The sequence below is a fragment of the Panthera pardus genome, unplaced genomic scaffold, assembly GCF_024362965.1.
Source record: "Panthera pardus isolate Hobbes unplaced genomic scaffold, ASM2436296v1 HiC_scaffold_17, whole genome shotgun sequence".
Lineage (NCBI taxonomy): Eukaryota > Metazoa > Chordata > Mammalia > Carnivora > Felidae > Panthera > Panthera pardus.
The window spans coordinates 53829530-53845676 of record NW_026526732.1 but is presented as its reverse complement, the minus strand read 5'-3'; the positions used below and the strand labels follow the sequence as shown (position 1 = coordinate 53845676).

The 16147-nt window shown below is 37.3% G+C and overlaps 1 protein-coding gene across 1 annotated transcript in view; it reads left to right on the top strand.

Annotated features, from left to right (window-relative positions):
* The window catches only part of AFG1L (AFG1 like ATPase), a 197779-nt gene that overhangs the window by 157381 nt on the left and 24251 nt on the right, over nt 1-16147 (top strand). The window contains exons 10-11 of the mRNA XM_019443029.2: nt 5133-5203; nt 5460-5560. Of these exons, the coding sequence (XP_019298574.1) occupies nt 5133-5203; nt 5460-5560 (172 nt within the window). The remainder of the gene's footprint in view (nt 1-5132; nt 5204-5459; nt 5561-16147) is intronic.

Here is a 16147-nt window from a genome sequence, read left to right as displayed (position 1 = left end):
AGAGTGTTTCCTCCAATCTTTCTACTTCCTAGGGTGGAAATTTGGCTGGTAGGGTTCTGGATGCTGTAGAGGGAGGAACTGTTGGTTTTGCTATTTAATGTGTAGGATTTCACTATGGTGTCTCTCCCCCTTTCTTCATTGTTAAAACTGACCCAGATGCTAAACTTACCAGTTTCAGCTGGAATGGAGGAGGTATAGGAATCTTGCTTGCTATCCAGGTAAAGGCAGGGAGTCTAAAGAACTGTCTTTGTCTTATTTTCCAACAGTGCCCCTGTTTCCAGCCTGACTGATATCTTCAAGTATATCTGGTAGTGCTGAACCTTTGGAGAGTTTTTAGTGAGAATTGGCTTACTTCCTATTAGCTTAGCACTCCATCTCCCACCTTCTGATTTCTCAATCTACCAAGGTCCTACTCATCCAAACAAACAAACAAACAAACAATGCCAGATTTTTCTTCTTTCAGGCTACCCTAATCTTTCCAAGTGATTGTTGTAGAGAACCTTTCCCCCATCACTTGTCTTTCAGAGAAGGTAAATCATCCTCTTCTTTCCTAAGGAGAAGAAGGCACTTATAGCAATGGACAATCATCTAAACAAAATCAACAAGGAAACAGTGGCTTTGAATGTCACACTGGACCAGATGAATTTAATAGATATATTCGGAACATTCCATCTTAAAACAGCAGAACACACATTCTTTCAAGTGCATGTGGAACATTCTCCAGAATAGATCCCTTTAGGCCACAAAACCAGCCTCAAAAAATTCAAAAAGATTGAAGCTATACCATGCATCTTCTCTGACCACAGTGCTATGAAACTAGAAGCCAACCAGGAGAAAAAGTCCTAAGGGAAAGAAGGGAGGAAAAAGGGTCTTATCACAAATACTAGACACAAAGACCAATGACTCCTGATCCCGTTTCCCTTCCTTATAAAGATGCGTGGTGTGGTGAAGAGACAGTAGCATTTGGAGTAGGGTTGATTCTCTTCATTATTTAACCCTGGGGGCAGGAGTCTGGATCCGTCATTGGTGGCACATTGGTGGTTCTCTTTAGACACTTGGGGGCACTAAGCACTTCTAGCCATCATCTTTGGACCTTAATTGCAGTTTCAGGACAAGAGGAAAAAGTTGCACTCAAAAACTGCGTAATATTTCATTGTGTGAGTGTATTCCTCATTGTGGGACATTAGTTTCTTTGTTTATTTGTTTTCACTGTTTTGATGTTAGCGGTGTCGCAATGAACAACCTTATAGTTGTTAACCATTATTATTTCCATAGGTGAAATTCTCATGAGTGAAATAGCCGTGTGATATGGTTTGCATGTTTTTAATGTTTTTATTACATATTATCTGGTTGCCCTGAACTCTTGTACCAATTTTATACTCCTCCCAGCAGTAAATGAAGAGGGTCCATTTTCCCCTTACCTAGGCTTGCTCTAGTATTTTTCTTATCTCTGCCAATTTAGATAAAAGAGTAAGGTCTTATGATTTTACTTTGCATTTGTTATCACTAATAAGAATGAATGATTTTACATAGGCTTCTTGCCCATTGAGCTATTTTTTTTTAAGTTTATTTATTTTGAGAGAGAAGGTGTGTATGCAAGCATTTGTAAGTCAGCATGAGTGGGGGAGGGGCAGGGAGCCAGAGAGAGAGGATACCAAGCAGGCTCCACACTGTCAGCACAGAGCCCGACCACAGAGCCCAACACGGGGCTCGAATCCACAAACCGTGAGATCATGAGCTGAGCTGAAATCAAGAGTAGGATGCTCAACTGACTAAGCCACCCAGGTACCCCATTGAGCTATTTTTTAATGCAATTTGTCTGTTCAGGTCCTTTATCAGTTTTTCTGTTGGGGTATTATATTAATTATTATTATTAATTATTATGATAATAATATGCCACAAATATTGCCACTGTGTTTTCTAATACTTTGTTGTTTTATTTCTAATACTTTGTTGTAAAGTTTTGTGTTTTAAGATCTTAGATAAGTGACTTAATTCTCTGAGTGTCAGTTTTCTGCTCTGTAAAAATGGGATAATAACACATACTACATGCATGGCAGGGTGGGGGTAGTATAGGTAAATTAGCTGTTACATAATAGTTGCTCAATAAATACAGCTTTTGTTCTTCCCTGTGTGGCACATTGAAATAGTTGAGAATCATCTAAATTTTTTTACTAGAATTACAAAGCATATTCAAAGATGTTTAAACCAGATATGAACTTGTATAATTAGTAAAACTCTGAATCTTTTAAACTAATATGGCTAGGTAGGTTTTAATTTCTCTTTTTACTTTTCTAATTCTCATCCTTTTTTTTTTAATGTTTATTTATTTATTTATTTTGAGAGAGAGAGAGAGAGAGAGAGCGTGCACAAGCAGGGGGAGGGGCAGAGAGAGAGGGAGAAAGAGAATCTCAAGCAGGCTCCATGCTGTCAATGCAGAGCCCAACATGGGGCTCAATTCCACCAACCGTGAGATCATGACCTGAGCGGAAACCAAGAGTTGGACACTTAACTGACTGAACCACCCAGGCACCCCTCTAATTCTCATCCTTTAAAAAAGGTTAGTTCTGGGGTGCCTGGGGGGCTCAGTCAGTTAAGCGTCTGACTTCAGCTTAGATCATGATCTCATGGTTTGTGAGTTCTAGCCTGGCATTGGGCTCTCTGCTGTCAGCACAGAGCCTGCTTCAGATCTTCTGTCCCCTGCCCTCTCTGCCCCTCCTCTACTTTCTCTCTCTCTCTCTCTCTCAAAAATAAATAAAAACATGAAAAAAAAGTTAGCTCTGATTGATGCATCCTTTTAAGTAGGGAAATCTGGTCTGGTTGAGGGTGAAGACTAAGGTTTTCTTATAAATTACCTGTTAAGGAATTATGAATAAGTTTATTTCTGGTAAGGATTTCTTTCATATCATCCTCATTTATTTTGTGTCCATATGGATACATCTAATAGAACCAAAAAGGCATACCAGCCCCTCCTGTTTTTAAGACAATATGAAGCTGAGGTTCCTGTCCTTCAGCCAGTCAATAGAACTCACTCCCTGAGGTCAAGTACAAATTGGCTTAGATGGAAAACCATCTATTCAATTATACATTACACAAACTACTTTTGTGAACATTTATTTTTAGGCCACTACAGCAGTAAAAAATTTTATTTTGCATGTTATAATTTCTGAGTAACTTTTTATGATAATAGAATTTTTGTAGGATACTGCTATAATAAAAATAATTGTATCATTTCACATTATATACATTTCACATTTCACATGCAGTGTGCCATTTCACTTATAGTGAAATCATGTATAGTAATTTCATAGATGAGGTAGAAGATGTGGCCTGACTAAAGTCTTGTGAGCCTCATTTTAATGTTACAGTATATTAGAGCGCAGAGTAAAACAGAAATCACCACTGATGAAATTTGCAAGCAATTATTTATTGACCAAATATGCTTTTAGAAATGTAACCGTGTTCTGCCTTGGTTATTTTTCAGAATTCATCTCTCCCCTTCTGTTGGGTAACATGCCTATCCTAAGGAGAAGTTAACTTTCTACAAGCCAGCAGATATCCTTGGTGTCTGGCTTTGCTCCTTCTCTATATCCCTTAAAAAGTGCTTTGGCTTCTCCAACAGTTGTTGCGTTTACGCCCATTACAAGGTGGAGACAATTCTAAATGAATTCTCAAGAATAATGTTGGCAAAGCCATCTAAACATACATGTGCTTGGTGTGGGCATTGACATTTACATTGGCTTGTGTGATTTCTTTCTACCTTTAAAGTTGTTTTTTTGTCTCTATAATCACTTTCTGTAGTGCCATTTTATTATTTTAATGCTACCCTACTCAGATGTCATACAAGGCCTTACTTAAGTCAAATAGCATTTCTCCTGCAAAGTTAACCATTGCAGATGATGTTTTTAAGATCCTTTCAGGTGGAATGGTTATTACATGGAATGTGACAATTCCATATCCTTCATAATAACTGAATAATAACATAACAAAATGCAAATGGCGTTTTAAAAGCATTTGCTGGAGAACAGTTGAAGAATTAGGTGCTGGTGTGTTAAATGCCTGCTACCTGATAATTATCTCAGGGAAGGAATGAGTTTAGTTTTGTTTAAACTTAATCTAAAGAAAAAATAATTTGTCATTTTAGTTTTCAGTAAGACTTTATTGAGATGATGTCCAGAATCGAGTTTAATTGCTTCCACACCTAGGTAAGAGTGACTTGTATGTCAAAATTAAGCATATCGGCAAGTTATCCTGTATAAGGTTGTATGTAGAGTTGACGTAAACTTATATTTGCACTTGAAGTTTTTTTTAACAGCATTTATTTTTTTCTGCCGGTTATTTTATTGACAGTTAATTTATAAATCTCTCTTTAAAAAAAAATAAGTGACAGGAAAAAAGGCCATAGTGTTATCACATTTGTATTTGTGAGTTCCCTAAACCATATGGTGATTTGTAATTAGAATACAAAGGATTCTTTGATGAGACTAACTTCCCAGTAGCCGGCAAGTGGTAGGCATCTCAGAAGGAGAGAGTTTTCTTGAATTTCTGACAAGGACACTTTTGAGAGAAACTGTGTGGTCTATAATTGTCCTTATACTCGAAGTCTGATAAAGTTATTGATGTGCAGATCAAGTTGGTATTTCGAAGCTGGTCATTTAATTCTGGATGTTTGATCCTCTCAGCCAGTGGCTTGACTTGATTTTTTTTTTTTTTTAAGCAGCTTCAATATTTAATTTCACATGTACCCTCTCAGTAGAGATTTCAAAGGATACTTTGCTGGATGCTTGACTGCCTTGTCTATTTGCTCTTGTTTTGCATGCAAGAGAGAGCCAGAAGCCTTTCTTCTCATTGTGTACACATAGTATTAATGGATTTACTCTGCCTGTATCGTCTCATTACTGGAAACAGCCAGAAGCACAGAAGTCTTTCAGTGTATGCAAATAAGGCAGAATCATCTACCTGAGAGTTAATATTCTCTGCTTTTAAGTGTATTCTAAATCTAATGTTTGTATTTAGAGCATAACATCCTGTTCTCTTTCTTTATGGGCAAAAAGCTAAGCAGGCTCAGGCAGCTGTTTGATGTTGGCTTCAAGTGTTATTAATTTCATATTCTATTATTCTTTTCACTGTAGCACAAGTGAAGCTGATGTGGAGGCTGTCATGGATAAGTTGTTTGATGAGCTGGCTCAGAAACAAAATGATTGTACGTAAGTTAATTTCTCTTGAAAGAGAATACATTTAGAACACAATGCCCAATCTCCACTGACCAATTAATAAGTTCCATTGCTGTATATGGGTTGATGCCACGCTCAAGTGGCAGTCATTGTATCAGCATTTTGTCTAATTTATGTGTTGAATCATGTGCTATTATTCATCAAGCTATGCATTTCCTATCTGTAAGAGATGAATTTTATAGTAATTATCCAGACAAGATTGAGTCTTTGTTCATGTTCCCATAGTAACTAGACCAAGGATTCTAAAAGTGCAAGGCAGAGAGCTGCGGCTGAATAAAGCCTGTGGAACTGTTGCCGACTGCACATTTGAAGAGCTGTGTGAGAGAGTAAGTATCCAGACACGTCCAGACTCATTGGCCTTTTCACATGTTAAAATACTTCATATTTTCCTCTCTGCCTGTTTCAGATTTTAAAATACCATTCACAGAGTCAGAACTGATTTAAAAGTCTCAGTAAGGGAAATACTCATCTGTATATGCCATGTCCCTTTTATAGATATTGGCTCAAAATTTGTACTTAGAGGGATGCTAAAGCAAAATTAGAAATACAGAGAGAACTATCAACTGTTGCTGGAAGCAAAACAAAAATCACTTTTAGGAATGTTCTGTAAAAGTCAAACATAAGAGAATTAGGTGTTTTTTTTTCTTTTTTTCAACGTTTTTTTTTTTTTTTATTTTTTTATGTTTGGGACAGAGAGAGACAGAGCATGAACGGGGGAGGGGCAGAGAGAGAGGGAGACACAGAATCGGAAACAGGCTCCAGGCTCCGAGCCATCAGCCCAGAGCCTGACGCGGGGCTCGAACTCATGGACCGCGAGATCGTGACCTGGCTGAAGTCGGACGCTTAACCGACTGCGCCACCCAGGCGCCCCAGGTGTTTTTTTTTCTAAATTGAAGTGAGATTAGTATGTGGAACAAGGAAGATGAAGTAATACCACCATGATCCAAGGAAGTAGGACAGAAGAATTTCTGTCCCTCAGTCCCATTGCCCACCTGTTATTGCCATGACTTACCTATTTGGGTGAGGGTCAGAGAAAGTGAATTTCTCTAACTGTGCCATCTATATTATATAATAATATACTCAACAGAGAAAAAAATGTATATATACACACACATTCATATCAGTGAGAAAGACCTGGATTGTAACTTCATTATAGATATGAATTCTGTCTTTTAGAAGCTCTAGAATTGTCACTACTCAATGGATAGTCAATGTATTTATTGACTGTAAATCTTGAGAAGAATCCAAATTATACATAACTTTAAGCATAATTCCTCAGTTGTCATGTAAATAGTCTCCGACTTATCTTAAGTTTTAGGCAACTCAAAAAAGAATTTTTCAGCGAGTGGGAAGAAGAAAATCTTTATTTATAGTTGCCCACCATTTTATGAGTACTTTTCTTACAAGCTAATGACTTAATTACTTTTAGCCAGTGTAATTTTGTAATTTTTAAGTCAGAGATGAATCTAATCTGCAATTGTTATTACAGAAATAAAGCACTTCAGTAAGGTTTAAGAGCTAGTCACATCCTCTGACAGGGTGATGAGGTCACCCCTGGTAGTGAAAGTCGTTCTGGGTAATGTGGATCCTTCACACCTCTACGGGATCGTTTCATCAAGGTTGAATTTTATCTCTAGACAAAATTCTATGAATGCTTTCATTTAAGTTTTACTTACTTTGCCAGAGAAATAAACTTGAGAAAAATCTTATGTATTCAAAAGATGAGGCTCATCTTTCTTCCATAGAAGGACACCTAGGGAGGAGAGAAGAAGGACAGACCTGTTCCATTTTGGGGGAAGATGGTCTCCTGGAGCAGATACTGAGTATTTACCTGTATTTTTTTATGTGATCATTATTTCAGGAGACACTTAGTACCAGGAAAAGCCCACTATTCAGGGACTCAGATCTTCATAGTTACTCTGTGGAGGTGGTGGGGAAGAAGGTGTTGCAGAGAATTCTTTTTCCTTTATTTACAAAATTTCAGAACAATTAAATAAATTCAGGTAGAAAGTTACTAGTATACATCTTACCTTTTTAAATCAAGTTATGGTATGAGTCAATCACGAGATTTTATCCCACCCTTTTCTTAGAATTCTGAGGGCCCATGTGAAACAAACTAGGTCTATGCATGTGTGTTGAAATTTTACATGTAACTGCTTATGTCCTAAATTCCTTATCACACATTCAACTGCATCCCATAAATTGGCATTGCAAGACAGCTGAAGGACCAGAAGATGATTTTCAAGATGCCTTTCGACACCAGGACTATGACTCTTTAACTTAAGGGTTGATGAAGAATGTGAGGAAGCAGAGAGAGGACAAAAAGAGTTAGGGATAATTTTTGACATTGGATTTGCACCCTTCCTACAAGAATCTGACCCACTCTCTACTAAGCTCTTTGTAATCTCACTTCTGCCCTACCTGTCCCCTGTGCTTTAGCCAGGCTGGCTCCTGCCTTATTTGGACATGGTATTGCCAGAAGTCAGCATATTTGAGAAACGGCACACGTAAATCAGCAATGCTGCAGGAATGATTTTGCTGCTGGGAAGGTAAAGGGCCAGGGAGATTCCTGGGCTGTCTCGGCTCTGGTGATTAATGCCCTTATTCCCTGATGCTAATCACCGCTGTTGGCATCCAGACACCATCAGCCTTGACTCTTGGCCAAATAGTGGAGATAAAAGCTATTCATCCTTTAGTATTTAGTCAGAGTGTACCAACCGCAGGACACAAACCAGAAGTAGTTCCCAACCAGTGGTTTCGCTTGGAATACATGAAATGAAATAAAGCATAAAATAGAAAAGCGAAATGTTTTTTAACAACTCCCCAAGAGATACTGTTAGGTACAGTTATAAGGCTAACTATATATGAACTAATGCGCCATAATCAAGATTAATAGACAGATGAAGGCTAAAACATGTATCTGATGGATCTCCATTCCTTGAACACTAAAAACCAAAAAAGGAAACTAATAAGCAAGAAGTTGACAGTGAACATGTGTACACCCATGCATATGCATCAACTGATATATTTTTCTGCTTAGACTTTACAAACACACCTGGCTACCTGTCATTATTTTTAAGACACAAATAACTAACTACTCTTGCAAATAGTTACTTGTGAGCACAGTTATCAGTTGAGGAAACAATTTTCTGCAGGTGTAAAAATTACATTTTTCAATAAGGAGAATTTAGGTATAGTCAGTTTACTCATTAAGCCTTTAGAATTCAGTTTTGGCTCACTTTCTTTGAACAGGGTTCTTTCATTTTTGGTCCACAAAAGTTTAACCCTAAAGCAAGTGTTTCTCAAACTATTTGGTTTCAGGAACCGTTTACACTCTTAAAAATTATTGAGAGACCCAAAGAGCTTTTGTTTATATGGGTTATCCCTCAATATTTGCTCTATGTATTAGAAATTAAAACAGAAAATTTTACAATATTTATAACTTATTTAAAATAACAATGATAAAAACCATTATATTCAACCCATCAAATTAGCATAAGTAACATTTGTATGAAAAATAACATTTTATAAAGTGAGAATAATTTAGTAAGAAGAATGACATATTTTTTTGCAAAGCTCTTTAATGTCTGGCTTAATAGAAGATAAGGACAACTGCGTATCTACTTCTACATTCAATCTTTTGTGATATTTTGGTTTAAGTATGTAAGAAAATTTGGTCTTACAGAGATATGTAGTTGGAAATGGGACAAATATTAAAATTTTTTTTAATGTTTATTTATTATTGAGAGACAGAGAGAGACAGAGCATGAGCGTGGGAGGGGCAGAGAGAGGAGGAGACACAGAATCGGAAGCAGGCTCCAGGCTCTGAGCTGTCAGCACAGAGCCCAACGCGGGGTTCGAACTCACAAACCGTGAGATCATGACCTGAGCCGAAGTTGGACGCTTAACCAACTGAGCCACCCAGGCACCCCGGGAAAAATATTTTAATAGCCATATCAGATAATTGTGGATACCCTTTTTTTTATAAGTTTATTTTTATTTTTTTGCGAGAGAGCATGGGGGAGGGGCATAGAGAGAGAGGAAGAGAGAGAATCCCAAGCATACTCTGCACCGTCAATGCAGAGCCCACAAACCGTGAGATCATGACCTGAGGCAAAATCAAAAGTTGGATGCTTAACCAACTGAGCCACCCAGCTGCCCCATGGATACTCTTTTTTGATGCTACATGAAAATTCAACAAGAACTTCCTTCCACAGAGCACAGTATGAAAAGGATTGGGGGAAAGGGTAACTTTATAGGGGAGAAACCTGACAAACACCACTTCAGACAAATGTGATCAAGGTTAACATCAACAGCAATAATTCATGTTGATAGTTTATACCCTTGATATGATATGATGAAAATAGCACATGACCTCTGTGGTTGTTCTCCCATTACCATAATTCCAGCCTAATCATGAGAAAAACATCAAACAAATTCCAGTTGAGGGACATTCTACAGAATAACTTGCCAGTGCTCCCCAAAATTGTCAAGATCATCAAAAATAAGGAAAGTATGAGAAACTGTCACAGCAGAGGGGAGCCTAAAAGCCATGATGACTAAAAGCTAATATGGTATCTTAGGTGGGATCCTGGGACAGAAAAAGGACCTTAGGTAAAAAGTAAGGAAATCTGAACAAAATATGAACTTTATTTTTTTTTTAATTTATTTATTTTGAGAGAGAGAGAGAGAGAGAGGGAGAGAGAGGGAGAGAGAGAATGTGAGCAGGGGAGGAGTAGAGAGCAAGGAAGAGAGAATCCCAAGAGCCCCATTGGTTCATTAATTGTAACAAATGTGCCATACTAATGTAAGATGTTAATAATAGGGGAAACTGGGAACTGGGGGAGCCTGGGTGGCTCAGTTGGTTGAGCATCCAGCTCTTGATTTCAGCACAAGTCATGATCCCAGAGTCGTGGGATCAATCTCCACAACCAGCTCCATGCTAAGTGTGGAGGCTACTTAAGATTCTTTCTCTCTACCTCTGCCCCTCTTCCCTGCTTACATTCTCTCTCTCTAAAATAAATATACTACTACTACTAATAATAATAATTATAGGGAAAACTGAGTTTGGGAGTACATGAAAGCTCTCTGTACTATCTTTTCAATTTTTCTGTAAGCCTAAAACTATTCTAAAAAAAAGCCTATTTAAATTTTTTTTAAAAAAACTTGACAAGAAGATTTTAAAATGTTAGTTACAATATAGTATCTGAAGCAGTATCAGTGTATTTTTGGCATTCTATTATCCTTCTTGAACTTTAAATGGATCTTTTGTCATGCATGACTTTGTAAGAGAATGCACTGATTACTGGAAAATATTGATTGAGTTATATAGATCTTTCAAATGTTGGCACATTTAATTATACAATATCAAAGCATTATATTCATTAATATAACCATCAGTCTCATCAGAAAAAAAAAACATGTTTGAGAATTGGGAAGCTATCAAGTTCATGGTGGAAACAACAAGCTTTCCAAAATTCCAATTTTCAGTTTTTTGCTCAATTTGATCACTGACAACAAATTACTTTTAGTTGTTTTCCTTGAAGTGACAGTCTGTCTTGTTCATTTTCAAGAAAATGTCTGTGAAACATTGTAATAATGTTTCAGTGTGAATAACCATAGTTTGCCTGTAACTCATTCTTTCAAATAAAAATTATGTTCCATGATAAAAGTGGCTAGTTCAGCTAGCAACTCAAACAACTGCACAAGTGCTTTTCCTCAAGATATGTTTGGTGTATAGTGGAAGTGTTTTATGTGTACTTCCTTCACCACAAAGAATACTAAAAAGATGTGTTCTCAAGGGTTCAGATTTTAAAAATCCTTTTTACTGCTTCTTCAAGGACATCTGAAGTGGAACTGGATTTTTTTTTTTTTTTTACTGTGAGTACATGGGCAGTGAAGAACACAATATGATTTGGTGCCACTGCTTTGATTCATGCTTAAGTGCCAGAAGTTTTACCCACCATTGCTTTTGCACCATTACTGAAAACGTCAGCACAGTGAAAAAAGTAAATAGTGTCCTAGTATTATTACTGCAAGTTTTGGCCTCAAAGGACCTCTGAAAGGGTCTCAGGGACCCCTAGAGATCTTAGAACTGCACTGTGAGAGCCACTGACTTAAGTAACAGTATTTCTGACTTCTGCTTTGCTCTCCATTTGAGCCAAGTAACTGTATCAAGGGAAGGAAAGGAAACCTGAAAGCTCATGTCATGTCCATAGAGATGAATCTGCTCACTTTCCCTTACTGTAGCTCTGATGTGGGGGGAGTGACTGGGAACAAAGACCACCCAAATATATTCTCCTTTATCCTTCTACAGTTCCCTGAAACAGGGCTTCCCAACCTTCTTCATATCATGACAGGGAGAGAGAAATGGTAAGATTCTTATTAAAGAGTAAAGAAATGAGGCTGCCTAAGCCTTGAGGTCCCTAGTCTGGAGGTGTAGATCCTTTATGGCTTTCAGGAGTACCCAAGGGTCAGTAGCACAGCTACCAGATCGTGTGGATATGCCAAGCCACATGAGTTGGACAATTCTGTACTAAGGTTCTCATCAGGGAGGGGGCTCTCACACTGGAGGATGTCTGTTCTACAGCCAGCTTCATGCTCCATAAAAGGCTCAAAGGTTAGCTCAGATGTGGGAACTCACAAAGTATCTGACTGTACTTCATGATAGAACCAGAATTGAAGATTTGATGTAACCTGTCCAGAACATTTTTGGATAGAGTGTGGTGATTAAGAGCACAGAGTCTGATTCCCAAACTACCAAAGAGTTCAAGCCGCTTGCTAACTATCTGATCTTGGGAAAGTAATTTAACACATTGGTGCCTCAGTTTTTCTACCTATAAAATGGGGACAATAATAGTGCCTACCTATTATAAATATTAAATGAGTTAATGCATATAAAGTATTTAGAATGACACATGGCAGTGTTTGCCTTATTATTATCCAAGTGCTATAGGCTCTCCTAATTGGGTTTGCTTTTCTGAACATGACCATATTGAATTGTAGATTTGCAAAGAAAGAATCCTGAAGATACCAAGAAGCTAGATGTTAACCTGCAGGATTGCAGATGTGAGGAAATGTGCTTGGAGCAGGGAAGGGGAGAGAGGTGTGGGAAGGGGGGAATGATCTGGGCCTCTTTAGTTTTACTTATGGCTTATAGTCAAAACCTTTTTTTATCTATGATGGCACTAATAGACAAACTGCTACCTAATGTATAAGTCTATAATATTATTTTTTCTTCGAAGGGGCCATGGCTCAAAAATAATCATTACTGACTATCAACCCCTTCATTCCTTGCCAAAGGTTTTCTTTCATGGTGGTATCAGGTGTGGTAATTGGGTAAGTCTCAAGCTTTAAGAGCCTCCCAGAAGACCAGGCCATCAAAAGCTGGGACTGTCCCAGATATAACACATGCCTGCTTTTTTACTTGGGGTTGGATGTGTTTTTATATTTACTGAATGGTTTTTGTTTACTGAACTATTTAGCCTGACTCAGAAGATTATACTTAATTAAGAATTTTAGGTTACATCTGAAACTGAATGATTTCGAGAGTCCTCTTTATGCAAGTATTCAGTATCTGAATTGCCATAGTTATATGGTTGCAAAGAAATGCAGAATTATCATAACAAGAAAATAGTCACAAATGAACTGACCACTTAAAAATGTAGCCCATCCTGGGGTGCCAGGGTGGCTCAGTCAGTTAAGTGTCTGACTTTGGCTCAGGTCATGATCTCACAGTTTGTGAGTTTGAACCCCATGTCAGGCTCTGTGCTGACAGCTCGGAGCCTGAAGCCTTCACATTCTGTGTCTCCCTCTCTCTGCTCCTCTCCCACTCACACTCTCTGTCTCTCTCTCTCTCTCAAAAATAAATAAATATTTTTAAAAACTTAAAGAAATGTAGCCTTTCCTCAAACATCTCTCACAGCTTATACTAGAACCATGCCCCACCCATCACGTCTAAGTCTTTTGCCACTAAGTCACTGCTTGTCTGAGGTAGTAAACACCCTAACAATGTAGATAAAAAGCAAGCCTGTCCACGCAAATGAAGATTGGTCAACTTGATAAAGAAAAAAAAAAAAAAAAGAAGGATAATGACACCATAAGAGCTTTAAAAGAAAATAATTGAAATATTTATGAATTAAAAGAGGATTTTGAGGGGTGCCTGGGTGGCTCAATTGGTTAAGCGTCTGATGCTTGGACTTTGGCTCAGATCATGATCTCTTGGTTTGTGAGTTTGAGTCCCGAGTCTGTTTTGGATTCTCTCTCTGTTCCTCCCCCATTTGTGCATGCTCTCTTTCTCTCAAAGTAAATAAATAAACTAAAAAAAAAGAGAGAAATGAGGCTTTTAAAAAAACTGATGAAATCCTTAAATATTTTTGTAAAAATATTTTCTGTGTAGTTGAACAACCAAATTGTGAAGTGCAGGATGTACTATTTTAGCATCCTAAAACTTTATCAAGAAAGTTATGCTGAAAATGAATAGTAATTTGTTCACTGCTTATTCTAGGAATATAGTTTATAGGTGCTGTTCTAATCCATATTTTGTTAACTAAGCTAAAATGACATTTTATAAGCATTATTTGCATTTTTCAAGATAAAGCAAGTTTGGAGATTGAACTGAAGGACCAGTTTTTACTAATTATAGATGGTGATTTGTATCTTCCAAGGAAATAACTATCTGTTGGGTTACAAGTTATGATTGTTGTATTTTGCTGTTTTAAAGGGAAAAAGAAAAAAGACCCTTAGAGAAATGCCCATAAAGGAGGGCTGGATTAGAAATTTAAAAACTATAGCCACTTGAATGTGGCCATTTCCATGATGGGTAAAGAAGAATCAGAAGGAATGAAGAAAAACTGGGTTGAGAGAACACCTTCCTACTCTCTCCATATGACAAGTTTTCTGTTACAGGGCTCATTGTGAGGCTGGACAGTCCTGCTCGCCTTCTGTTCCCAAACTAGGGCAAGCATAGCTCTTTAGGTGATGTAGCATACAGCCCCAAACTTTAAAGTCTGTAACCCATTGACTACTTAGGCTCAGCTGCCTGAAGCTTCTCTGAGGGAGAAAGCTTGCTTTCATTTGCTGTGGAAATGTGCATGGTCCCTATAATGGGGAGAAAACACCTAGGGATTCCCAGAGTGTCTCAAGGGAAGGATGAATGTGCTGTATACCTTCAATATGTTATCTGTCTTAAGAGTACAATTATTTTGAGGAGGAGATTTAGTATTAGACACAACTCCTCATGTTCCCTTTAAGATCACTTTTGTAAGAAAGTATGACAAGCTAATTTAATTCAATATTTGCTTTGGTCTTTGAGAGGAATGTGTCATTTACCTGCTCAAGGATTAAAAAGTATGAAATAAAATTTTAAAAATTAAAGTCACTAGCTTTTTAAGATTAGAATTTTTTATATTATTATTATTTTAAAGTAAATGACCTGGGGCATCTGCATGGCTCAGTCAGTTAAGCATCTGACTCTTCATTTCGGCTCAGGTCATGATCTCACAGTTCATGAGATCGAGGCCCACGTTGGGCTCTGCGTGCAGAGCCTGCTTAAGATATTCTTTCTCCCTCTTCTACTTCTATTCCCGTGCTCGTGTGATTGCTCTCTCACTCTCTCAAAAATAAATAATAAATAATAAATAAGTAAATAAAAGTAAACTGAATGATCTGACTTGGAGTATCACAACTCTAAACTACAGAATTGAATTCGCAAACTACCAAAGAGTTCAAGTCCTGGCTCTGCCACCTACTAGCTTTGTGATCTTGGGACGGTAACTCAGCATCTCAGTGCCTCAATTTCTCTACCTGCAAAACAGGAATAATAACAGAAATAGTTCTCTAAACATAAGATCTGTATAATGAAAAGATTGGTAAATATAGGAAATATAGGTCAACCAATTAATAAGACTGTAAAACACTTTATAGGTACTTTATTTTTAATTTTTTTCTAACATTGATTCACTTTTGAGAGACAGAGACAGACCACAAGCTGGGATGGGACAGAGAGAGAGAGAGAGAGAGAGGGAGACACAGAATCTGAAGCAGGTTCCAGGCTCTGAGCCATCAGCACGGAGCCCGATGTGGGTTTCTAACTCACAAACCATGAGATCATAACCTGAGCTGAAGCTGAACGCTTAACCCACTAAGCCACCCAGGCGCCCTACACTGTATAGGTACTTGTTTGAATTTTAAAAGTTTTAACACTGTGGCTTTTTTAATGCTTACCTACCAACTGGCTCTTTATTATTATTATTATTTTTTAACAGAAGTTTTATATATAAAGTAATTCCGTGATTTTTAATTTTTAAGTTTTTCTATTTCCCACCATAAAATACATGACTCGATATTCTCCATAGTACCTTTCCTCTGGATTAGATCAGTTGACTCAGAATTAGTAATTACTTAGTACATTGCTAATTAGAATATTTAGTAAAATATATTCCAATAGATATATTATGACTTTGAAGTGTATTTTATAGAAAAAATTTTGAGAATTGTTAGAATATACTATTTTTGTTTCTTAAAGTAACCTGAAGATACTAAGGCCAAAGATTTTGAGAAAAACCTAGAAATGAGTTATAGTATCAAAAAACTGTAAGATTTCTATGTATTTTAGGATGAAACATTACTTAGCTCTTTTATCTTTTTATTGTTAACGAAGAAATATATGTTGTGTAAGATTCCCCCCTTCCAAAGATTGTTACATTGATTCAGTGGCCAGCAACTATTTCTTAAGTACTTCCATATTGGTATAACACTGTGTTATGAGGAGTATAAAAGAAGTATAAGAAGTTTACAATTTAGTAAAGGAAATAACATGAACAAATGCCAGACAGTGTTGTAGAGTGGAAAGAGGCCCAACGGAATCAAGAGGTAGGAATTCCAGTACTTACCCAGATACTATGTAGCTGAGT